The sequence below is a fragment of the Erithacus rubecula genome, assembly GCF_903797595.1.
Source record: "Erithacus rubecula genome assembly, chromosome: 5".
Taxonomy (NCBI): Eukaryota; Metazoa; Chordata; class Aves; order Passeriformes; family Muscicapidae; genus Erithacus; species Erithacus rubecula.
This window is the reverse complement of record NC_136687.1, coordinates 55,483,860-55,507,363: the sequence shown is the minus strand read 5'-3', so window position 1 is coordinate 55,507,363 and position 23,504 is coordinate 55,483,860. Positions and strand designations below refer to the sequence as shown.

Here is a 23,504-nt window from a genome sequence, read left to right as displayed (position 1 = left end):
AATTCTGCTTTGTCAAGAGAAAGAACATTTCTAAGCCTTCAGGGAAACACAAACCTTGATATCTGCTCGAGTCCACAGATTGTTGTAAATGGTGACTCATGCATGAATTCCCACTACCCATTAATCTCAAAGTGTAAGCACTTATGTGGCAATAATGGTGTTTTAATGTCCTGGCAAAAATGGGAAAAAACAGTTAGCAGAATTTGGGAGTGACTGTCAGGAAATGAAGATAAAGGCCATGCTTGCAGGACAGCAAGAACAAGGAAGGGACAGGAAAAAAGAAGTCAGAAGTTACGGAGCACAGCTCTCTGAGCCAAATGGCAGTTCAGCTACCACCTGTTTCCAAAAGCTGTTTTCCTACTCAGTTCTGTGCAATACCCCCCCAAAACAATCTGTGGCTGACTAAACACAAACCCCTCCTATATTACATACCCAGCCTAAAATGCACATTTTAGTTAGACATCCTTTAAAAGTTTTATTCTATCTTTCATAACTCATTGAGGTGAACACAGAATATGAAAAGAGTCCCAAGCAGCACCAGGGGAAGTTTAGGTTGGACATTAGGAGGAATTCCTTCACAGAAAGGTTGATCAGACATTGGAATGGGCTGCTCAGGGAGGTGGTGGAGTCACCATCCCTGAAGGTGTTTAAGGAAAGACTGGATGTGGCACTCAATGTCATGATCTGGTTGATATTGTTGTGTCTGGTCAAAGTTTGGACTCAATCTCACAGGTCTTTTCCAACCTAAGTGATTCTGTGAAGTGACAGGATATTTACAAACACCTGGTTTTAAATATGACATAAATGGTCCATATAAGAATGTTGTCAAACTCAGTCATTGCTTTTAATACTAAAGCAAAATGAGATAGAACATGTAATTTGGCATCACAGTAAGGGCACAACTGTTGCTCAGTCTGATAGAAAAAGAGGTGTTTCAGGAACCTTAACTTTCAGTATTTTGAAATACTGAACATGAGCAACCAACCCAGACACATGCATACATTTAGCAGTACAAGTACATGACTATTTTATTATCCCTCTTGCACTTAACATGAAATTGTTGAGATTTTTTTTAGTTTTAAAATTTTTCAGAAGTGTTTTTCCAAAGCTGAGTTCCTTTGCTCAAGCTGCTGCTGTGTAAATACATACATTATGGGTATTGCATCTGCCATTCACATGATTTCCAAGTTAATACTAACACAGCAAAGGGAAATATTTAACATCAAGATATGCACTGTGCATTGCAGATCCAAGACAAATGCAATTTCCATCCACAGCAAAACAATCTTGCCTCATTTCCATCATGGTTCTGTGTATCCTTGCCACTGTACAGACAGCTGCAGAGTTTATGAAATGGCTATCACTGATGGACTTCCCACATTTAAAGCAGGGAAGTCCACCCATGCCTGTGGTGCATTTCTGCAGCTGTCCTGTACACCCTCACAAACAGCTGGAGACTAGTGATGACACATCCAAGCACAGTTCATCTTAGTCCCTGGAAGTATTCCCTGATAATAAACTTGACTGAGTGAAATTAAGCACAGAGTTACCAAAAGAGGTTTGAGCCTTGAAGAGAAGACTGGAGAGAATGGGGGGCACCTTAAGAAAAGAAGTGAGGCAGTGGGTAACAGGTAAGCAAACTGTGTTTGCAGAACAGCTGACAGTAGGGCTTCACATACAATCAAACAGTGCTATCAAAGTTCAAGTTGAGGGGATTATAATCTGCTATCTAAACTCAAAGTCTTTTTAAAAGTCAACAATGGTGAGAGATACTAAAAACAATACTATTTTCTGTAGAATGAAGAAACTAAAGCGATAAAGTGAAATAATAATTTGAAAATACTACTACTACTGATACCGTATTACTATTGCTGTGTGTCAGAATGATTTTCCAGCACAGATAATGCAAATAAATCCTTTATGTTAGCCAGTCAAGTTTCATGCAAAATCACAGATCTGCACAGTTGAGTAAACAACAAATTAACTGAGGGATAGTGGATACCAGCATTCCCAGATGATACCAGGCCCAGCAGCCTGAGGCAAATACTGAGACTACCTCTGTGTAGTGATAAAACATTTACTCAAGTGAAGCATTTGCCCCGTGAAAGGGAGAACTGCTAATTAATGCCTACATCCAGATAAACTGCAGAGGAAGAATCTGACATGTGCAAACAGCCACTTTTGCTTATTTAAGCCAATGAGTCACATAATTAATTGCCACACTTTGCATTGTTCAGATAAGGTGTAAAGGTACAAACACGGAAGAACCTACCAGGACTTTCCACCCGCTTGTAGTGGTAGGGGTTGATGCAAACCTCCTTCTGTTTAGAACCAAAGGGGAACTCACAGCATTCCAGAGGTTTCAGTTCGTGGTGGCTCTGCAGGTCCGGCCAGCGCCACACTCTGCAGTAAATGACGTGTGGGAGCCCTTTCCGGTGCGACACCTGGAGCCGGCCGTCCAGGGAACGGGGAATTGTCACACAGTTGCTGGGCTGACCAGGACAGCTTAGTGCTTTCTCCAGCTCCTCCATAGCACCTTTTTTCTTCTTCAGCTTTTTCACTAATGCGTCAACAGCTTTCTCTGCCCATTTCTCTTCTTCATCCCCTTGCTTCCACCCCAACAGCCTCTTCACTGCTGGGCTGGTGAAGGAGAATAAGCTTGTGACATTCATGGTGACCCTGCTGTGGTGACACCACAGATGCAAGCAGGAACGACTGCCCTGTTCTTCCACCACCACCAGGGTACAGCAGATTGTGTCAGCAGTCAAAAGCAGCCTGGATCAAACAGTTCTGGTCCTTTCTCCTTTTCAATCCTCCAGTCCCAGGAAGGCAGCGCTGACATCCCCCTTGATGGTCACAACCTTCTCATTATTCTAAATCCTTCTGGTTGACAACCTAAAGGAGAGTACCAGAGAAAGAGAAGAAAAAGGATTTTACCTTTCAAGTTAACATACAGTGGTTAAAAATATCCCTCACCTCAACCCAGAAGAGTGGTGTGATCAAAAAACAACCAACAACAAAACAATAACAAATGCTGACAACCTCCAGGACTGGACTCAAGGTGCATCTGATGGAAACTTAAGCACCAGGACCTGCTGCTGAACCCTGTACATCCCTATATCAAAAAAGTAGTTCACATTGAATCTAGGCTAAAACAGTCCCTCAATTTAAATTTTTCACTATTAAGTGTGAGGGGTGCTACAACCTGCCTGTCAGCTGTTGCAATATTAATCAGCAAAACATCCCAAGGAAAAAGTGCAGCATCACTAGTGCTTTTTTTATTATTTATTTTAGAGAGCAGCTGGAAGCAATATTCCTCAACAGCAGTGTGCTGCCCAGCTCTCTCCAAACTGCCAGGCATGAAGTTCAAAAATCACTGCACTAGGTCTAGTGCAGTGACTAGCATAACTCACTCTGAAAAAAAGGAAAAAAAAAACCCAAAAAGCAGTTCAGCTTAACAAAGGAAAAAAAAAAAAAAAAAAAAAAGTGAAACCAGAAAGATCTTAGCCCTCACTCACTCACATGCAAAAGAAAACTGCATCTGCCCACCCCACCCAAGAGCCACAGAGCTCCTAAGCAGCCTGTGAGGGAAAGCTATCATGAACTCCACTGATTATCCACTGATCCTTTGCGCTGCAATGTCTGCCTGATATACTCAAGGACTTATGAAGGAGTGGGAAGGACAAGGAAGTCCAGATAAGAGGATTTTAGACAGAACAGTAGTCCTCAAGCTGGGAGACAAGGAATGGGACTGAAGCAATGGGTCAAGAAGGGGAGGAATGTCACATTTGAAGCAGTCTCAGCTGTGAGCAGCAGGTTTTGTCCTTGTCCAGGCTGGGAGCAGGCAAAAGGCTCTGGCAAGGAAAGCAGAAGAGACCCAGGACTGGCAGGGAGGGGAAAATGAGACAAAGAGCACCACATCACTGATTTTCAAATAGACAGACAAGACAGGAAACATATCCTGGACTGGAAACCAACAGGTTGCAGAGGAAGGGGGAAGGGGAAAAGGATATGAATGTTTTTGTTGCCATCAGAACTACACAAAAAAACACCCAATCAACCAGAAATCTATACACACAGAGAATAGAAGGTGTCAGCACACCCACATTGGACAGGATTTCAGAGCTATATCAAGAAAAGATTGCAGACTTTAAAACTGCAAATGCTATGGCACACTCACTCTCTTGACTGCCATACACTGCAATGGTTTCATATTACACCACTATATTTGAAGAACTTTAAGCTGAAAACCATCTACTTTATTCAAATAAACTTGCCACTAGAACAGTTATCTAATTGCAGAGGTTCAGTTTTATTAGGCTGAATGCATAAACTACATTTATGTGAATAATGACTATGGACTAAGACACAAGCCCCATCTACCTACACTTCAAACTGGTACATCCCATTTCTTTTATCCTACGAACTGTATTTGAAATAATAATGTTAATGCAAGGGAAGATTTGCATGAGCCTGCGGCAAATTTAAGAATTTGTTTTGTTATGTGGGCATGTGCTATACTATTAAATGAACTGAAACTCCATTATTGTCACTCACTGTACTCCAGGTATACTTTATCCTTACATGCACTGTAAAGTGCTCTATTAAAATGCTGTGCTAATTTAAGAACTGAATTACCCGAACCCCAGTGCTTGTACTTTAAGTATGTTTGTAACTGAGTTATTCTCAATTCATATAAAATCTGTATCTCAATCAATATTCTGAGTATCTTTTTTCTTTACTTTTCAAACAAAAGATTCAAGTTCCACACACAAAAGTTACAAGTTCCAGTAGTATATCAAGTAAAGCTTTCTCTTTCACTTCCATTTGAATTAAACAAAAAAGATTTAAAAGGCTTGAGTTGAAGCTCTAATAAAGGAGGAAGTACAAAGTCTACATTTCGACCCAAGCTTCATTCAACATTGATAATGTTTGCAGATATGGTTCTATCTAGGCCAGACCCATTTTTCACCAAGCTACTTGCTGTGAAAAAGGAAAAGTCCTGTCTGTTAAGAATGTGTGTTTATACAGTGTCTGAAAATACTGCCCTAAGATGAGCTAGTACATGAGCTTTGCACAGACTAAGACGATGCTCAGATGCAGCCCCAAGCAGTCAGACCAAAGATTCTCTCAAGTTTTTTGTATCAAATCTTGTAGCACACACACATCCCACTCCCACAATCATGCACTCCAAAACAAGTTTCACCCTCACCATCAAAGCTATGGTGGCATCTCTGTGGCAGCAGCTGCTGGCAGCAGGAGGAAAAGCATTAGGCACAGCACTTGGAGGTGAGCTTGGAAGTAATGCAGCTCAGCAGGACCCAGCTGGGCACCAGCCTCCAGCCAGGGATTCCTGCTGAAGTCCTGCCTCCAGAACAAAGCCTAAGCACACCCCAAGCCCTGAACAAGCAGCAAGATAAGGGAAGGGGGACAAAACTCACAGGCTGTTGTACACTAGTTTCTCTAAGCTCCAAAACCAATATTAAGCTAAAAAAAACCCCAAAAACCAAACAGACAAAGAAAAAAAAACAACAACAAAACCAAACAAATAAAACTCCAACCACAATGTATGTGGAGATTTTCGTTTCCAAGAAGCAGAGAGCTGGTCTGCAGGGTTGAGCCCTTGCCAGTACATTCCATTTCCCTTTCTGCCACTCTTGGTTTCTGCACTGCATCATTTCCTGTATTACTTCTGCACAAAGTGGTCTTATCAGCTGGAAGTGCAAAATAAAGATTAAACCAAGAGTCAGCAGATGACACAGTCTGTGCCTTTCTTCCCCAAATCCACGTGCCCTTCTGGGAAAGTGGGAGTTAGTATTTCCAACAGTTAAGTGACCACCAGGCCTTGAAGGGTCTATTTATTCACAAGGTAGGGACGAAACACAAACCTAGGCAAACAACAAGACACTCTCCAAAAGGCAGTTTGGCAACAGTTTAAAGGAAATTGAATTGTTACCCACTTATCAGACACTCTCTACATCCAAACCCATGCACTTTTTATTATGCATTCTGTCTGCTGATGGATGTGCTGGAATCAACAAACTCCTTTTGTTTTATTTGTCTTCTTTCACTGCTGTTGTCTTTTTTGTAATCTTTGGATTAGCACATAAACCTGTATGCAGCCTATAAAAAAGAGGTGAGCGTTGTATTTTCACATATATATCTGTTTAGCCTGCCTTGTATTTAAACAAACATATTTAGGCAAAATGCCTAAGAGTGAAGTCCTATTTTTCTAGCCCTCAAACAAAAGACAGTTACTATGTCAGCAACATGAAGCAGACAGTAAAATATTCAATGAGACTGCTTTCAAATTCCCACAGGAGATCCCATAGGAAACTGTCCCACTTTGCATAAATGGCTGTTTTTGATGGGTGGAGAAAGGGTTTGGACAATTAGATGATCCTCTCCCAGAGGGGTGGATGGGGGAACAAAACAACTTCTAGCCCAAGTTTCAGGCAAACAAGAAGTGACTATAACTCTTCTACTAATTTCATTATTTGTATTACAGGCTCAGTGATGCAGGCAAAAAGGATCCTATTAAATATTTTTAATATATGCTTAGCACAGTTAGACATAAAAATGGGCAGGAACCACAGTGAGGATAATTGTTAATAGAGAAAACTGTCTAGTCTATGACTACATTTTAAAAATTCAATTTATCATCTTAGTCAACATACCTCTTCCCAGCATCCATTACTTAGTAACACTATAAAGAAATAACAAGCAGAGAGATTTTAATTTGCTTCTTTTAAAATATTTAGTCATTTACCAGCTTTGAGAGACACGTATTTTCAGCAACTCATGTAATCAGTACAATATTTAGACCTTAAAAAAAAAAACAAAACCCCAAACAGATTTTGGCATAGAAGCTGAGGAGCTGTCTATTCTGCAGGAATGATCTCCATGTACAGTTTTCATGTATTACTAAAAGGCATGAAGTCTAAGCAGCTGCAATGGCAGAATGTGTAACAACATATTGTGCACTAACTTAATTCCCTGTTCTGGGAGCAAAATGTTTCGATTTCTTTCTTCAAATAATGTGATTTGTGAAACAGAAAGTCCAGAGCCTTCTGCTGAATTGCCCTCCTTTTAGTCAAGAAATTCTTTCTTTGCACCTTCCTATGGCAGAAGAACAGATCTTGTTCAGCTTGCAAAAATACACTAAACTTGGTATAAACCTCAGTAACAACACACATGCAAAAAGAAAGCACATTTCACATCAGAGTGCTGTAGAACTCATTAGAGAGCCTGTACAGAACCTGACTTGGCTTCCCTTGTAGGTTTGGAATACGACAAGAAGAAAAGAAATTCACTCTTTTATGATCTCATGGCATGGTAGGAAGAATTCAGAAAAACACTGAAATATGCGATCCTGTGTTCTAATACACAACATATCATTCAAGGAAAGAGGAACACACTGGTGTTGAAAATAGCTCATCATACCTAACAGAGTAGGCAGGGCTTTTCCTGACACTGTATTAGACTCCCTTCCTTACTTAGACCCAGCAAGGGCCAGGAGGATGGGTATCACCAGTCTGTTCTGTGGAGTAACCTCTGTTACAGACCAAAATACCCAGTGTGTCAAAACTCCTCTAGGACCATCCCTCATGACATTTGGCTGGGGGACTGCCCTTCCAAAGAAATCTCCCATGTATTCTCTGTGCAGCCCACAGGGAAAATCCTATGAGATACCCACAGGCACCCTTTAGTTCAGCAGGTGGGGGGAGAGCAAAATTAAACCACAGGGGCAATGTAGGGTCTACCAGTGGAGGGCAGGTGGGCAACAAAAACCCAAAAAGCCCATTCCTCTGTTAGTCCAGTGCATGAAGGGATAACCTTCCACTATTAGGATGTGCCAGCTCCTTCCCAGTGCTCCCCACAGCTCAAACCAAGAACACAGTGTTCAGCCAGTTTCTACAGTGAACCACAGCCTTTCTCCCGCCCACCTTCCCAGTTGGCTTCTGGCAGACAAGGCACTGCTCCTTGCCCTTGAATCTCAACTATCATGACTGCAAGAGTAAAACAATAGCTAATTCTTACAGGTTTTCTGGGTTTGAGGGCACCAGATTTGACAGATTTATGGTAACTTCACTGTTATATCTCCAGAAAAAATACTCGCTTTCCATACACATCAGAAACCGAATCCTGTGTTACAATACAACTAAAATGGCACAGAAGTCTTTCTAAACAAGTATATCATTGTGAGAAAAGATCACTGGCAAAGGTTCTTTCCCAGTTTTAACAGACATACATTAACAATTAGATCTGCTCCTGTCCTGGTTAAGAACACTTCTTCCCAATACCTTTGCAACTGTTTTGACCTACTGAAAACCATACTCATGAAAACAAATTTAAACACCACATCTTTCATTGAGTCTTATCTCCACCATGTTTACAAAAAACACTAATACTATACAGCTCTTAAGTGATCACCAGATCCTCAAATCGTGCCTTTTTCACCAGAGATGAAAAATACCCTGCTGAGTTTTACTCATTCTTGCATTCAGATACCACAAAATCACACAACGCCATCTCTTCCTTTGCCACCTGCCGGTCTCCTCGCAGTGCCTATTTTATATATATTTTATATTGCCAAGACTACAGGAGAAAGCTAAAACCAAGTTTGCCAAGATAGCTGGTCAGGAAGCTGGGTGAGCCTGCTGCACAGCAGGGCTAGTACAAGTAGGGTAGATCAAAACATCCACGCAGGTGTGCAGAAATCCCTTCTGGTGTCGGCGAGCAGTCGGACTGAATCGGATGTGCTTTCAAAGATTATCTCTAAAACCGCAGCCTCGTACTTTAACCAAGGTCAGGAAGGAACTGTAACTTGATGATTCAGTCAAAACTCTGGCACAGATGGGATTGCAAAATATGAACTTCACTAAAATAACCTGTAAGATGAATACAAGGCTGTGAATCACGAAACTTGCCGGAATAGTGTACGTAAGGTGGTTTTTTTTAAATGCTATGTAGGAAGAGACTCTTCATTCTTCACTCTCTCCAAGCTAAAGGCCTCTTAAAGAAATCCTCAAACTATGACAAGACATTCAAAAGAAAAGCATAGCCAAAGACACAGTTTTCAAGAGACATTTTGAATTACCAGGTATCACAGTGGGTATTTCATTGTGCATCTTTGGGGCAGGTTTATTCATTTCATCTGTGCTGTGGTGTACTTAAACTTCATACATTGTCCCACCAGGACACTAAGAACACACAGCAGTACAGGAGCAGCCAAGGATCTCAGCCAGCATTGTTAGATAAAACAGACCAAGTCCTGAAAAATGTAGTAGAACCTCTAAGACCAGTCTGGAGCACTGGCCATGGCTTTGTGAACATCCACAAAGTTGACAGAACTAGCCCAGCTATCAAAATAAGTCAGAAGTCCTATCCACAAGCTGAAAAATATGGGCTAAACAGATTTTTTTTTTCCTCTTTCATCATAAAATTCCTGTATAACTCCCTTTTTCCACAAAGACTATTCCCTTTCCTGACTTTTTGAACTGTCTTTAGAAAACAGGTGTTGTTTACAACAATAACAAACACACATCTGTGTGGGTGTGTTAATCCACACAAAGGCAGGATAACTGAAACCTCTTCCTATATTTAGATCTGTCTGGTCAGCTCTAATTGCATAATTTAATCAAAACCCTCTCCAAGGGAAACACATCCATATTCATCACAGGCATCAAAGGAAACATCTTTACAAACTATATCCTTTTACAAACCAACACATGGTCCCACATCACTTGTCCAATTGTTGAATTCCTCCTTTGGGAAGGGCACGGAATTTTATTTCTTTTTATCAGCTGAAAAAAGCATTTCCCTCCAATTCATCAGCACTGGGCGGGAGGAACTTCCTTCACAGGTGAGATGGGGAAAATTTACTGACATGTCACTTTCAGGGGTTTTTTTTAGGCAGTTAAAACATACATCTGCAGCATAAAGGAAAGCCTTTAAAACAGAAAAGAAAGAAAAATGCCCATCACCACTCAGGCATCAAAATTTTTGAGTGAAGCTCATAAAATGCAAGATGTGTTTTGTCTTCAGAGAACAGCACAGCCTAGCACAGACTGCATGAATTTAAAAAGGGGTTTGTCAGCCCCAGCCAGAGCAGTGCTCCAACAGCATGTATTTTAAGGAGGGGAACCCCACCAAATGCACTCCAGTTATGCTCAGCTGAGGCAAGTCACTGCTCCTACAAATGATTCATTTCACCATGAGCATGCACCAATACAGTTACATCAGCTGCATTAAACCACTTCTAAAGACTGTGACCCAGACCTCATTTATCAGAGATTAAGTAAAGATGTTAAATTACAGCTCAAGATCCCCAGCTTTAAAGCAGAATCATTCACCAAATCAAAAGATGACAAAAACTGAGAAGAAAAATTACTTATTCACTAATTAAAGAGTTATTGGGTCAAGCCTCAGCAAAGCAGAAAAAAATGGTGAAAATCAAACCAAAAAAGTAATGCTGTTAAATTAAATAAATCTTTCCACAAATTAGTCCTCCACCCACCATTTACACACCTGAAATAAGAATAGTGAGTTTGCCAATGCTAAAGACATTTCAGTGCATTTCATGAGATGCATGCTTTACTTTTTTAAAAGGATTCCTCCAGCTGTCCTCATTTAAAAGGATTCTTCCAGCTTTCCTGGTTTTTGCCTTATCTCTAAAACACAGAGAGCTATTTTTTTTGCCTTTAAACAACTTTTAAAACACTCTACCTTCTTCACATCTTTAAAATGTCCTTGCTGAATTTCATCAAGTGCCCTGCAATTCACAACTACCATTCTGGACAGAGAAAGTGTTTAAAGATGACACAGCTTTGCAAGCCATGTTTATACAACTCAGACACAAACACCAATATTTGCCAGACTTCCACTGTCCAATGAAACATTATTTAATTACAGCATGCCATGAGTGGTCTTCTGAAAACCGGGACTGGACTTCAGATGAGACAAAGCCCAGTGTGCTCCAGGTCCTCAGGACAGTGAGAAGCTGCACAACCCCATCATGGCAGATACTCCCTGGCAGTTCCTTGGTATTTATCAAGCCATCCTAAGTCACAGACCCTTTATAAATGGAAGATCACAGTGTTTTATAGACACTCCTTCAGCTTCCACACAAGACAATTAAACTCTTTAAAGTTTACTATTTACAGGCAAGTGCAAATCAGGGATCCTCCTGAGACCAAGCCAAGGACACTCTGGGTTAAAGTTTAAAATACACCAACAAACACATACAAAGGGTTGAGTGCAGCCTTTACCAGCAGCTGAGGTACAACTCTGAGTGTGCCTACACTAAAAACAGACCCAGAAGTCACAGACACACCTTTCCCCTTCCAAAAGGGCAAAACAAGGGTGCAGACATACACAAGGAGTCAGAAAGATCCAAAAAACTGTGGGATGAGGCAAAAGCAGCTGTCACAGCCCTGTGCCAGAACATCTGCAGAATCTCATGTCAAACTCTTTTCTCATATTCCTGAGATCAAGGCTTTGGAGCGCTCTGTACAAAGGCTTCAACCCACAGATAGGAACTGATAGTTAATACAGCAGTTGGGAACAGCATAGCTTGAAAGGAAGTGGGAGATATCCTCCTACATTGCTTACTGGGAATACAGAGGTTTTACAACAGGAGAAAAGGGCTGTAATCTGTCTGTCTGATTCCCTGGTTATCTGTAAGCTTTTCATGACTTTTGGAAGAGGAACCAAGCCACATAAAGAATTACTCAGTACCCTTCCCTTATCTGCAAGCTTTTCTTCTTAACAGAGCCTGTATGACTGCATATGGCAATAAGACAACCTATTAATCACTCCACTATAATTTTTTGAGACCAGTTTGAAGTTTCCAAAGTCAGGTTTTGCAAAGTTGCAAATCTCTTGCAGCCAAGACACCAAAACACAGCATTTTCCGAACAGCCCATGCTCTGCAAGGTCAGCAGCAGGCTAGCTTAAAACAGCCATTATGCTTCCAAATTTTCCACTGCTGCCTGCTACTGAAAAAACAGTCACAGCTGGTCTGGAACCGAGGATGGACAGAAGAACTCCAAGTTCCCAAGTTGCTTGCCAAGACTACTTACTTCTAGGCTACAAGCAAGTGCACAGAAAGAACACACAAAGATTTCTGACTCCTTGCCTTTTAGCTATTACATACATGTCTTTAATTCTGGGACTGAAACCAGCACTCCCCAGCTCTTGAGATAAGGAGCCTTTAGGCTCAAACAACCTGACTGCTGGCTAGCCTGGAAGATTGAGAGTCTTCATGTCCCAAATCAGTGAAAGCAAGAAGGTAGACAAAGGTGTGATGGAAAAAATCAGGAATATCAGACTTGAGCCAAAGAAGCCTGCCACCAGCACTACCAGTTCTAAACCGCTCCCCATTCACAAACCACAGCAGACCATGAGCAAGACTCATTCCTGATAAACTGGTGGGCAGAAGGGCAAAGGGAACAGTTATCCAGTCAACTGCAGTAAATAGCCCTGGAGTATTTATTCCAGTCATGCTGATGCTTTCTGCAAAAAGCCTCCAGCCAAGCCAGAGATAAAAATTAAGATGTTACAGTCCTATTCCCATGTTCTGGAGAGCTTCTCAGCACAGCAGAAGGCTACAAAGGAATTCAGTGAGTACCTCGTTCCAGCACTAGGAAAAGTAGTAGCTCCCACTACTAGGGAAATACCTACAGCTTGTATTCTGAATCTGTAGATAGTCTGATTCCTTACATTTAAGAAATATATTACAAACATGCAACAAAAATGAGTAAGGGTTTTTAAACACATTTACTGTATAGCACCAAAACAAATGCTTTCTGAATTTCTTTTGAGAAAAGTGGATGGAAAGCCAAAAATCTGAAAGTGATTTATGCAGTGGTGCAGAATGCAGGAAAGCTACAAACAGTGCACTGGCTCACAGCACAGGTCAGCTTCAGGTGTCCTAACTGTCATCACTGGCAGTGATTTCTGGTAACACCAATCTGCTTTTACAGAAGGGTTTTTAGTGGATTTAATATTTGCTTTTTCTCTAATTTCTTGATAATGCCACTAACTGTACTCAGTTTGCCAGTTGTTTAAAGTTATTTCATCCTTTAAAGAGGAAAATAAAGTTTTTACAATCAAAAAGTTAAACTTGGACATTCTTTTCCTCCTGAGGAAAAACACTTGTCCTGTCTCACACAGGACATGCACTAGATGTGTTCTGCTCATGCAGTTGCACTGAACTAGAAAAACAGCTCTAAGACAAGCTTGCATTTCATACCAGCAAAACAACACTTGACCAGGAAAGCTCGTTTAAGTGTTGCTCTGCACCCGTCCTCCCTCACCCCCCATAAAAGATACTGCACCATTAATCACTGTCGTTTCACTGCCAATAGAGCTACACTGGGGCTTTGTGGCTGACGTAACTGTTGGCAGTCCAGTCTCTCCCTGCTAATCACCAACATAAGTATCTGGGAAAAAAACCCTGTAAATTAGACCTTTCCTTGGCAAGCACTTTAAGGAAGCCTTCATCTGGGAGTGCTACAGCCCTGGCCTGTGACTGGCTATCTCCAGCAGCTGCCTTGGGCCAGCAAGGTCACAGGTCCACAAGCCAGTGAGCAGCCCCAAGGGCTCGCTCCCACCCAGAGAGAAAAGGTTTCCCTTTACTTCCTTGTGCCAGCCTTGGTACTGCAACATAACTTTCCCTCTATGTGTCAGTCAGTTCACCTTCCTAACCTGGCAGAACCAACATAAACCAAAAAACACGTTCTGCAGGCTCAGCTCAGAGCACTGAAGTCACCCAGCCAGCCTACACAAAGAAATCCCAAATCTCTGGGACTGAGAGAAAGCCAACTCTTAAGAGTTATTTCCATCTCAGGGAACTGCCATCCTTAAATTTTAAGTGATATGCAGGTCAAAGATTAGTTCACACTCAGACACAATACTTCAGCTGATCTGCAGAACTTACTCTCACTCCCAGAGCAAGGAGCCCTGTCTTGGCAGGTTATGAATAATCAAACACTCCAGCAAGCAATTCAACCCCCCTCTACTGCCACTACCTCCTGCTCTAGTAACTAGACAGCAAACTTGGGGGGAAAAAAGAGAGATTTCATATCCATCTATCCAAAAATACCACACACTGCAGAGTCTTAAGCTGACAGCATTTATAAAATATTCTCCACGTGAAATATAATACAACATATTACAGAAACTATAATTGCATTATCCTAAGTTTTTAAGCTAATAAAGACAAAGACTTTTCTTTTGGCTACTACCAAGAGAACCCACTTAACACTGACACTAGCTAGCATGGATAATAAAGAGCCTGTTAATAAATATGCCAGACTGTAAAGCCAGCAGTGAGCAAAAATGCAGAACAGAAAACTGCAATAGTCAAGATGGCAACCTATATTTAAATCAGCTTTTTCAAGACATTCAGCAAGGTCAAAATTCACACTCTTCAGATCAGTATAGTTTATCACTGTATTCACCAGGTAATTAGCAGAACTAAAATGATGACATTATCTCTCTCTCTCTCTCTCTATCTATCTATCTTCTTAGTGATAAAAAGGAGAAGAAGACTGTGTAAAGGAAGATGAAATTCTGGTCTTGAATGTTGGAGACTCGTGGTAAGACCTCAGTAAAGCCACTCAGGTTGGGTCTCTGTCCCTCCCATCTCTCACTTCCCTCCCTGTACAGGTAAGCACATGCTTCAGATGTGTTTGGGATTCCTGAAATACTACCACACATTTGAAATTAAGCATTGTAACAGTGTTAGGCATGTAGCAATCCCTGAAGCCATCATGTACATGTTGGCAGGTCTTTGAGGTTCAAATAAATGCTAAATCTACTTTATTCACTGCTGGGACAAAACAGTAGAGCAGTTGTCACACAACTGCAAAAACAGAAGTTGTCCAAATACAGTCCTGGGCAACCTATATGGCCATGATTGAGCAGGAGGCTGCACCAGATTACCTCTAGAGGTCCCTTCCAGTCTCAGCCATACCGTGATTCTGTGAAGTTCTCAAAACAACCACCTGCCAGTTAATTTGGTCACACATCTGAAAAGCAATAGGTTCAAGAAAACTGGATAGAACTCTGCCTGCCTTGGCACAACTACAACATTGCTTTAAGTGCTGCTACACTGAGGTGGGGACTGAGCTCTGTTTGTTGTGCATAGGCAGAGGCACAAGAAAGCTGCTTTCTCCCTGACTTTGACCACTTCAGAGAATCCAGAAGCCTTCTGACTTGCCTCACTCTCCTCCCCTCCATGCTTGTACCTTTGAAGTTTGGCATCATGTATGGTCCTGTTCCATTAAAACCAAGTCCTCATCACAGTCACCTTGCTTCACATACAGCCCAGGTAAGAAGCCACTTTTCCACCCCATTTTTCAATGGTTGTGAGCTACTGGAAGATTCTGATCTATAGAGGTTCCCATGCCATACTCACCACTATAGCACCAGATACCTTAAGAAACCATGACTAAACCCTGTCATTTTCACATCCTGTTTGTCTCACAGCCTATCTGCAAAGGCAGGATGGATTATTTTATTACACATGGAATAAAGTCAACAGGAAAAAAAAACATCTTGTAGGTTGTACTTTTACTAACCTGACTAAAGGCCTTCCTGGATTAAAATAAATCCAAACTCACTTTCCCCAAAGTATACTTTAGCCCAGAAACTGTAACAGTGGTAAAAATACATCAAATTTCCTACCAGAGCATTTAGATATCAAAAGAAAAATCCTTCATCAAACAGAACTGTGTTTTATTGATGAGTTTTAGTAACTTCTCAGGACCTGGGAACAGAATCTACACCCCTAAGCAGGTGCTAGTGTGTGGCCTAACTTGAAAGTAAATTTCTTGCTTCATGTAAGACAGCTTGGAAAAAAGACAACTGGCCAACAGTGAGCAAGGGTGTTCTGCCAACTATTTTGTCCTACAGAAACACTAGCAGAGTTTGTTTTACAACATCTTGGGAGGGCTAGAAAGAAAAGGACAAGGAGTTGAAAAACAACAGAGGGAAAAAAAAAAACCAACCCAATACATTTAATGCTATTCATCAGCATATAATTCCAGATAAATTACAGGGGCACTCCAGAGAATTAAACCATCAACTGAAAGAGCAGGAGATGTCAGTTCCTCAACATTTTCCACCCTCTCTCTTACACACATTACCATGTTTATCCTGACAAAATATTGGGACCCCCCTCTCCCCTGCCACCGAAAATATGTCCAGTTGCAAGCTACATGTTTCCTTGAACATATCAGCTGAATCAAAGTCCTTACTAGTGAGACAACAAGGGTGCTTGATTAATTCCTCCCACGTCAATATTCAAATGAAACCTGGCAGATACAAAGGTGAAATACACTGGCAGTATGAAGTCAAATATGCAGCTCATTAACAGCATCTGACCAAACAGCAGATGTTTCCTCCTCCTATCACCCTTAGGAACACATTTAAGGGGAAGCCACAATTTGTTGCAACATGATTCTCCAGTTATTTACTTCATCTTTAACCAAAGGTGATTTTAAGCTTTCAAGCATTTAAACGGCATTTAAGTATTTATATATAAATAGTTATTACATACACAGACCTTGATAAATTTGCAGGCCCTTCTCAACTATATATAGGTGTAGCCTACCTTTATCTGATCCAAACAATTTAACTTTCAACATCAGTGACTATTATTTTAGGTATTCATATGTACATACACGCATATAGCATACCTATCCATTTGAGGGATCCTATATACACACCATTGTAAGAATAAAACATCTTTAAGATGTTGCCCTGGTTTCAACATGCTACACCAGACAATGCTGAAACTATTTCTAATGCCCTAAAATGCTTGAAATCGGAAGTCTGAAATTATTTATGAGAAAAATATCTCAGTAATTTAATCTTTCATGTAAACACAGAAGAATGAGATACCAGTTTACAGTGTTGAGTAAAGTGAGAAAGAAAACCAAGTAAAAGTACTATCAACTATGGTCACTGCATGCATCAATCAATCTGAACATACAAGGCTTTCTGAACTCATGGAAAACTTCTCAGCCTGCTACAGAAGTGTCAAATGTGTATTTTCTTTTCTTTCATCTACCTAAGTATGTCCTTAAACATGTACATAAGTCTTGCCACCTCTGTAGAAGAAACACGGTAATGCTGCAGACCCTGAAATCCAAGTTCTACTCATGGATTAAAGGACAGATTTTCAGCTTCTCCTCAAACAAGTTCCAAGTACTGAAGGAAGCAAGGTCCGTCCATGAAAACTGGAGGGCAGATGTGATTCTTACACCCATGCTGAGGACAGACATGAGGAGACAGCAAAAACTCTCATGATTCTGTCTATAATCACTTCAGCACTGCAAAAAATTTTAATGGGTATCTTATTTTCAAGTTACCCAATATTGGATTGATAGTCCAAAGATCACTTTGATGTGGATTGGCATTTTAATAGTTTTAATGACAAAAATATGCAAGTGATATACTTCTGAACACCATTAAGTGCTATAATTCAGACTGTCTACGCTGGCTTAGACAGTCTCATCTGCTGCCATGTTGGGAAGAGTGTTCCCTTTATGAGTACAGAAATATGAAATAATGCTTCAGAAATCACTGGTGAACCACATTAATGATTTGTTTACATGCCAACTCAACATAATAGTTGGGTTTGGATGATACTACTTTGAACAGTGCCTAAATATAATGACTTATATAAAGGCATGTTTAAAAATAATTTGTTTTCCTTCTTGTACTCTAGACTTCGCCTGTGCATGCTGGAGAAAGGGTGGGGGAAGAACCAAATGGAAGAGACTGGTGACATCTGTTCTAATATCCACTCTCCCAAGTGGATAACACATATTGGAATAGAAGTGACATAGTCCAGAACAATTGCAGAGTTATGTTAGAATAACCAAACTGTGCAAGTGTCCAGAATAGCTGTACTGGTTAGCTTCCCTACACTGGCAAGTCTAGAGACAGGAAGAAAAATGATTCAGCCCCTGATCTAAACTCATATTCCACACAGTCTCCAATCCAGTAATCACCAGAAGAGCACAACTGAGCAAAGCAACCCGTGGTTGCAGAAAACCCTTTGGAATCCAATGATGGCTCAACCCAGCTGCTGTGTGGCACTATGGCCCCACAACCTTTCCTCCAGAGCAATCCCACTGCCACAGTTCCTGACACATCCTTCCTCTTTTCCCAAACTGAAAAAATAATACAAATGGATCCATGTCCACAGCTCAACAGAGCTCAGCCTTTCATGCATGGAACACTTGACCTCACACAGTCCAATTAGGAGCACTGTGCTCAACCTTTGTTCCTATTAAACTGGGAGGAACTTCCAGTGCCAACACATGCAGGTGACAAATGGATGCAGAGAGAATCCTGCATGATCTGGGTTCATTCTAGAAAAGTTTTCATTCCTTGAAATCAGCCCATTTGATGAAATGTTTGCCTTCTCCCGTTAAAAAGCACAGGCATCCCCCACTCAAATACACAGCAACCCGAAAAGCTTCTGTAATGCAAATTACCATTTGTCTGAGGAGGAGGATAGGGATCTTTGTGGCAGCCATTATCCAAGGGTGTCCTCACCCTTGAATCCCCCCTCTGTAAAGCCCTCCACAAAAGGCCCAATCAAATATTTTCTCTGGTTATTTCAAATCTTGAAGAGTAGTGACATTCTAATGGAAATACCCTAGACTGCAGGGATACAACACTAAAACTTCAGAAGTATCAATTTAAAATAACTTCTTTCCCATCCCAAGCAAAACCCTCCATTCTAATACAAAAATTCTCTCTGCTGTTCCACAGTTTGAACAAAATAGCTAGAGAATTGCAAGATGCCTACACAGATGAGCCTGTAAGTCACCAGCATTTTAAACCTTGCTTGCCAAGTTGGGGTTTATATTTTTAAACTTGGCTTTTCCACTCAGTATATTTCAAAGGAAAACTTCTAGGAACTCTTAATTATTAAGACAGGTATGCATTCAGTTTTTTGTTATACACAGAAGAAAGGCCAATGGAAGAACATTAGTTTGCTGTTACTACAGGGAAAAACAGTGAAGCTTTTATGAGCAGAACAGACCTTTCCCAACTCTGAAAGCAAAACTGAGTGAGTTTGTCATGAAAACCTAAACCAGAAATTTAAAAAATAAAAAACAGAACAGAAATAAAACCAACAAAAAACAAAACCCCCACACATTGGTAGGATCACTTCACTGACCATAAAGCAATTTGTGCAATCTGACTTTCATTTTCACAGATTTTATGGCTCTCTCTCCAGTACGGTAGTTTCTTCATCTGCACTGACACAGCTTCATACCCACATTTTAAAAGCCACTGCACTCCAAAGTGAGCTTTAATTCCTTTATCTGCCACTCAAAAAGCACCTCAGCTAAAGCACATGCTGTTGAGGTGCAACTGAACCTGGAGACTAATAAATCTCTTACCACTAGTGACCATTTATTTTGTCTGCTTCACTTGCATGCCTCAAAATTATTTTTTTTACTTATACTTATGATTACAAATAAGGCATGTTTCTTTCTGGGCTGGGAGAACCTCAGGAGATTAAAAATTCACACCAATTCAGGTATGAGGAGTTGGTTTAAACACTAACAAAAATGCAAAACTCTCAAATCCCCAAGGAGAAAGAAGAAAAAAAAGTCATTTTCGCAGGACTTTTCCCAAAACACATCATAGTGACTTTACCAGCAGAAACAGCAAGACCTAAGATGCTGAGTATTTAGCAAACATTTTACTACCCATGGCATGCTATTTTCTAGGGCTGTTAGAGGAAAACACAAATCTGAAGCCACAGTTGTCTTCACTAAGAAAAGTGACCTATGCCAACTCATATTCAAAATTACAGTCTCTCTTCTAGAAGAAGTTTGGCCATATAGTTGAAGATCTGCAGGAATGTTTCAACAGGCAGTTACAAACTTCAGTAGGATAGAAATACTAGGTGGGAAAAAGCCAAACAATTGCCTTGTTGCCTGTTTGCTCCCTTGATATCTGACAGCACAGTCTGCAGGTAAAGCCTAGCTGATCCCTGATGTATAAATTTCAGATTCACTCACAACCACTTCCCCACACACACATCCCAAAGCTGCACATGCCTTCATCTATTTCAGCTCCTAATGACTGCAAGGAAGAGGCTGAGAGTCAACCTAAATTGGTTCAGCTTTTACTCTTCTTCACAAGGCCACAAACTTTAATTTCAACTGCTCGTTGCATAACTTAAATAATACACAGGGTGCTCTCTTTATTTGATTCTTAAACCAGCCGTATCTGAAGCACAATGGGACATGTCACACACACTTGCTTCGCTGCCCTCATAATATGGTTTAATTATGATGACTGAACTAACAGGCTCACATCATAGACTTTTACAGGTTGACCCTGTGTCATCCTGATGTATCATTTTGCACCAGTTCAGTGCTGTAAATCAATTTAAGATCTCCAGCAGGTTGAAAAGGCTGGTAATGATGCTTTCTCTGCAGTCTCCGGGGACTCCACATTATACACAACTTACATTATTTATAAAGCTGAGATGATGCCTCCATTAGGCCTGTAAGACTACTCAAATGATATTTTACATACACAGCTTGGGCTGCACAGAGCAGAACACTGGCAATATGTAATGTCCAGTGCATCCATGCTTTAATTAAAAAAAAACAAAAAACAAAAAACAACAAAACAGTCATAACCCCTTCATTTTTAAAATTTAAATCTTTACAGAAAGCAAAGAAATTAATAGTTTAATCTAAATAATTTCCCAGTACTCAAGAACACAAGTAGCACTTTTATTAACCTTTGTATTGTTTTTCTTCACGTTCAACTCTTTACTTGTTCTCCAACTACAGAGGAAAAGCAAACACCAAACTCATCAGTTTCAAATATTTGATTTGATAGTTAATATTTATACCAAAACAGAAAGATCTCCATTTGTTTACTCAGTCACTTCACTCAAATGTATCAGATCATCACATCTTCAAGGGTACACAAAAAAGCAAGTTGAACAGAACAGACTAGGAAAAAAAATGTATTTGATTACATATCCAATGGTAATGGGGTCAAAACAAATGCAAGGACAAATCCCTACCCTTAGGGTAACCTGATCATGCCTTGAACTGATCATTTCTCATCACTGTGGAAACCTTCTGGCTTCCCAATCACCCAAATCAAGGGAAATTTCTCTCAAGTGCCTACTTACAGTCTGAAGTAAATTGCAAGACTTCATCCCTAAGACCACAGCAAGAATTCCAAAAAGGGACAGATCTCCCTCATTTTCATACTGATCTTCTTCCAGTCACAACAGAGAAGTAAACCTGCACTAAAATCCAATGAGAATCTTGAAAAAGCTTCATAGCACTGCTCTCTGGTTCAAGGGGGAAATTAAGCATTAATCAGCTGCAACTAAAAAACTCAAGTCCCATAATTCAACCAAGTCATTACTCACAAGTAAAAGAAAAAAATAAGCCAAACTTAGGTTCCCTGACATGGTTTGCTCCTATTGTTTGACACAACAAGGTGCATACAGTCAGCCACATGAAGAATTACAGACACACACCTGCAAAGAAAAGTGTTCTCCATGGTTGGGTAAGCTATAGTTTTTATTCTTACTCCTGAGTGCTGCTTAAAAACACATGTAACTATTGGAAGAAAAACATATTAAACAATTTTTCTGATTTCCCCTCTGCATGCAAAAGATTCAAACTATCAGCTATGACAGCTCTTCCCTAAGAAGCATGTTAGTTTTAAGGTGCAATATCTTTGAACACTGACATCCATTAAACACTGACATGTTTCAGGCAATGATCTTTGCCACTTGCCCGTATCTGAAATATACATCTACTTCTACTCCTCCCCATCTGGCTCTAACAATATTGTTTTTATTAACCTCTGTTTAAAATACTTCCCCAAATAAAACTGTAGACATGCAGTGAGCATCATTTTAACCTAAAGTACACCAAAATAACAATTTTCAGTATAAAAGTATTTTTTCAGTATAAGCTGTTGGTATCCAGATACTGTAAAAGCAAACTGTAAGGTCGGACCACGTACCTTCTTCAGATTGATCTACTAACAGAAGAGCAATCACAGCAACCCTGCCTCGGTCAGAACTCCATCTGACTTCAGTTTATATTAAAAAAAAAAAAAAAAAAAAAAAAAAATCAGTATTTGGCCCAGATCCTTTCGAACGCATGACTGAGTATTTCCACGCCAGTAAATTTTAATAAGCTTTAAAGATCTATATTCAGGATAAGATTATTTGGCTGTACGAGTATATGAAGCAACTATACTGAGGAGGGGGAAAATCTCAAGCATCCAAACCCTCTAACAGGGAAAAGAAAAAAAAAGTGAACTTTCCTTGACCTCTAAGCACAGATTTGTCATTAAAGAAGGGGAGGGGAGGGAAAAAAAAAAAAAACAGGAGGGGAAGGGGCTGCAGAAAGAAAGGAAAGAAAGGCAGAGAGGCAAAAGAAGAAAGAAGATAAATGAGAGGGACGCGGCTGGGCCGAGGCGGGAGCCAAGGGCTGCTCCCGCACACACAAAGGCGGCCCCAGCCCGGCCGGCCGGGCTCCGCCGCGATCCCGCGGGCCACCATGGGGCCGGGAGGAGCCGCAGGCCGGCCGCTTCCCGCCGGGAAGGGCTGTGCCGCCCGCCGGGCCCGGCGCGCACATACCCACCAACTTGGAGCCGGGAGCGGTCCCCGCCGGGCCGCCATCATGCCGGGGAGCAGAGCGGGAGCGCGGCGCTGCCCGGAGCCAGTGCCGCCCGCCCCGCGGCCGAGAGCGCCGGGCAGCGCCGGGCACGGACCGCGGAGGAGAAGGGGAGGAGGGGGCGGATGTGCGGGCACAGCGGCCCGGCCCCCGGGCAGCCAGCGGGGAGAGGCGCGGGGGGACGCGAAGTTGTTACCGGCGGGCGGGCGGTGACGGGCGGGCAGCAGCAGCTCCTCCGCGCCAGGATCGGGATCGGGATCGGGATCGGGATCGGGATCGGGATGGATGTGGCCCGGCTGGCGTCAGGCGGCCGGAGCCGCCCCGCGCCGCTCACCGGCACACTCACACACACTCACACACACACGCACCGGCCCGGCCAGGGATCCTCCCCAAATTCCCGCCCCCGCCGCCGCGCCGCCGGGTCCCGCTGGGAGCGCTGCGCCCGCCGCGGAGAGCGGCCCCGGCCCGGCACGGCACGGCCGCTGTGTGCCCTGACCCACGGCCCGACAGCCGCCGGTGTGAGCCCCCTCCCACTCCCTCGGCTCCTAAGGCGTTTCTGCCCCGCTCTACAGCGCGGCTTCGGGGACAGCGGCGGATGCTGTCAGACTCGGAGTCAATTCCCGATCGAACAGGAATCCTGCCGCTTGCCACAGGTGATTCAGCCTTGACTTGGTCTAGTCTTAATACTGAAGTAATTGCTGTAATACGTCCCAATGACAGAGCGCTCTCTATCCCCAGGTGTTTTACACGTGGACATCCTCCTGCCCATAGGTATTGCCGCACTTACTCATTCATGCG

General features: G+C 41.8%; 1 protein-coding gene across 5 annotated transcripts in view; it reads right to left on the bottom strand.

Moving 5' to 3' along the window:
- Positions 1-23,116, bottom strand: part of SMAD1 (SMAD family member 1) — a 42,845-nt gene extending 19,729 nt beyond the window's left edge. The window contains exons 1-2 of one of the 5 annotated variants that reach the window (XM_079306192.1): positions 22,903-23,116; positions 2,273-2,895 (exon numbers count right to left, since the gene is read on the bottom strand). In XM_079306192.1, the coding sequence (XP_079162318.1) occupies positions 2,273-2,672 (400 nt within the window). In that variant the 5' untranslated portion in view covers positions 2,673-2,895; positions 22,903-23,116. Of the gene's footprint in view, positions 1-2,272; positions 2,896-5,212; positions 5,333-22,047; positions 22,565-22,669; positions 22,793-22,902 lie in introns of those variants that run through there. The other 4 variants (XM_079306193.1, XM_079306196.1, XM_079306195.1 and 1 more) reach the window with 4 other exon arrangements.
- Between the last annotated feature and the right edge of the window lie 388 nt (positions 23,117-23,504).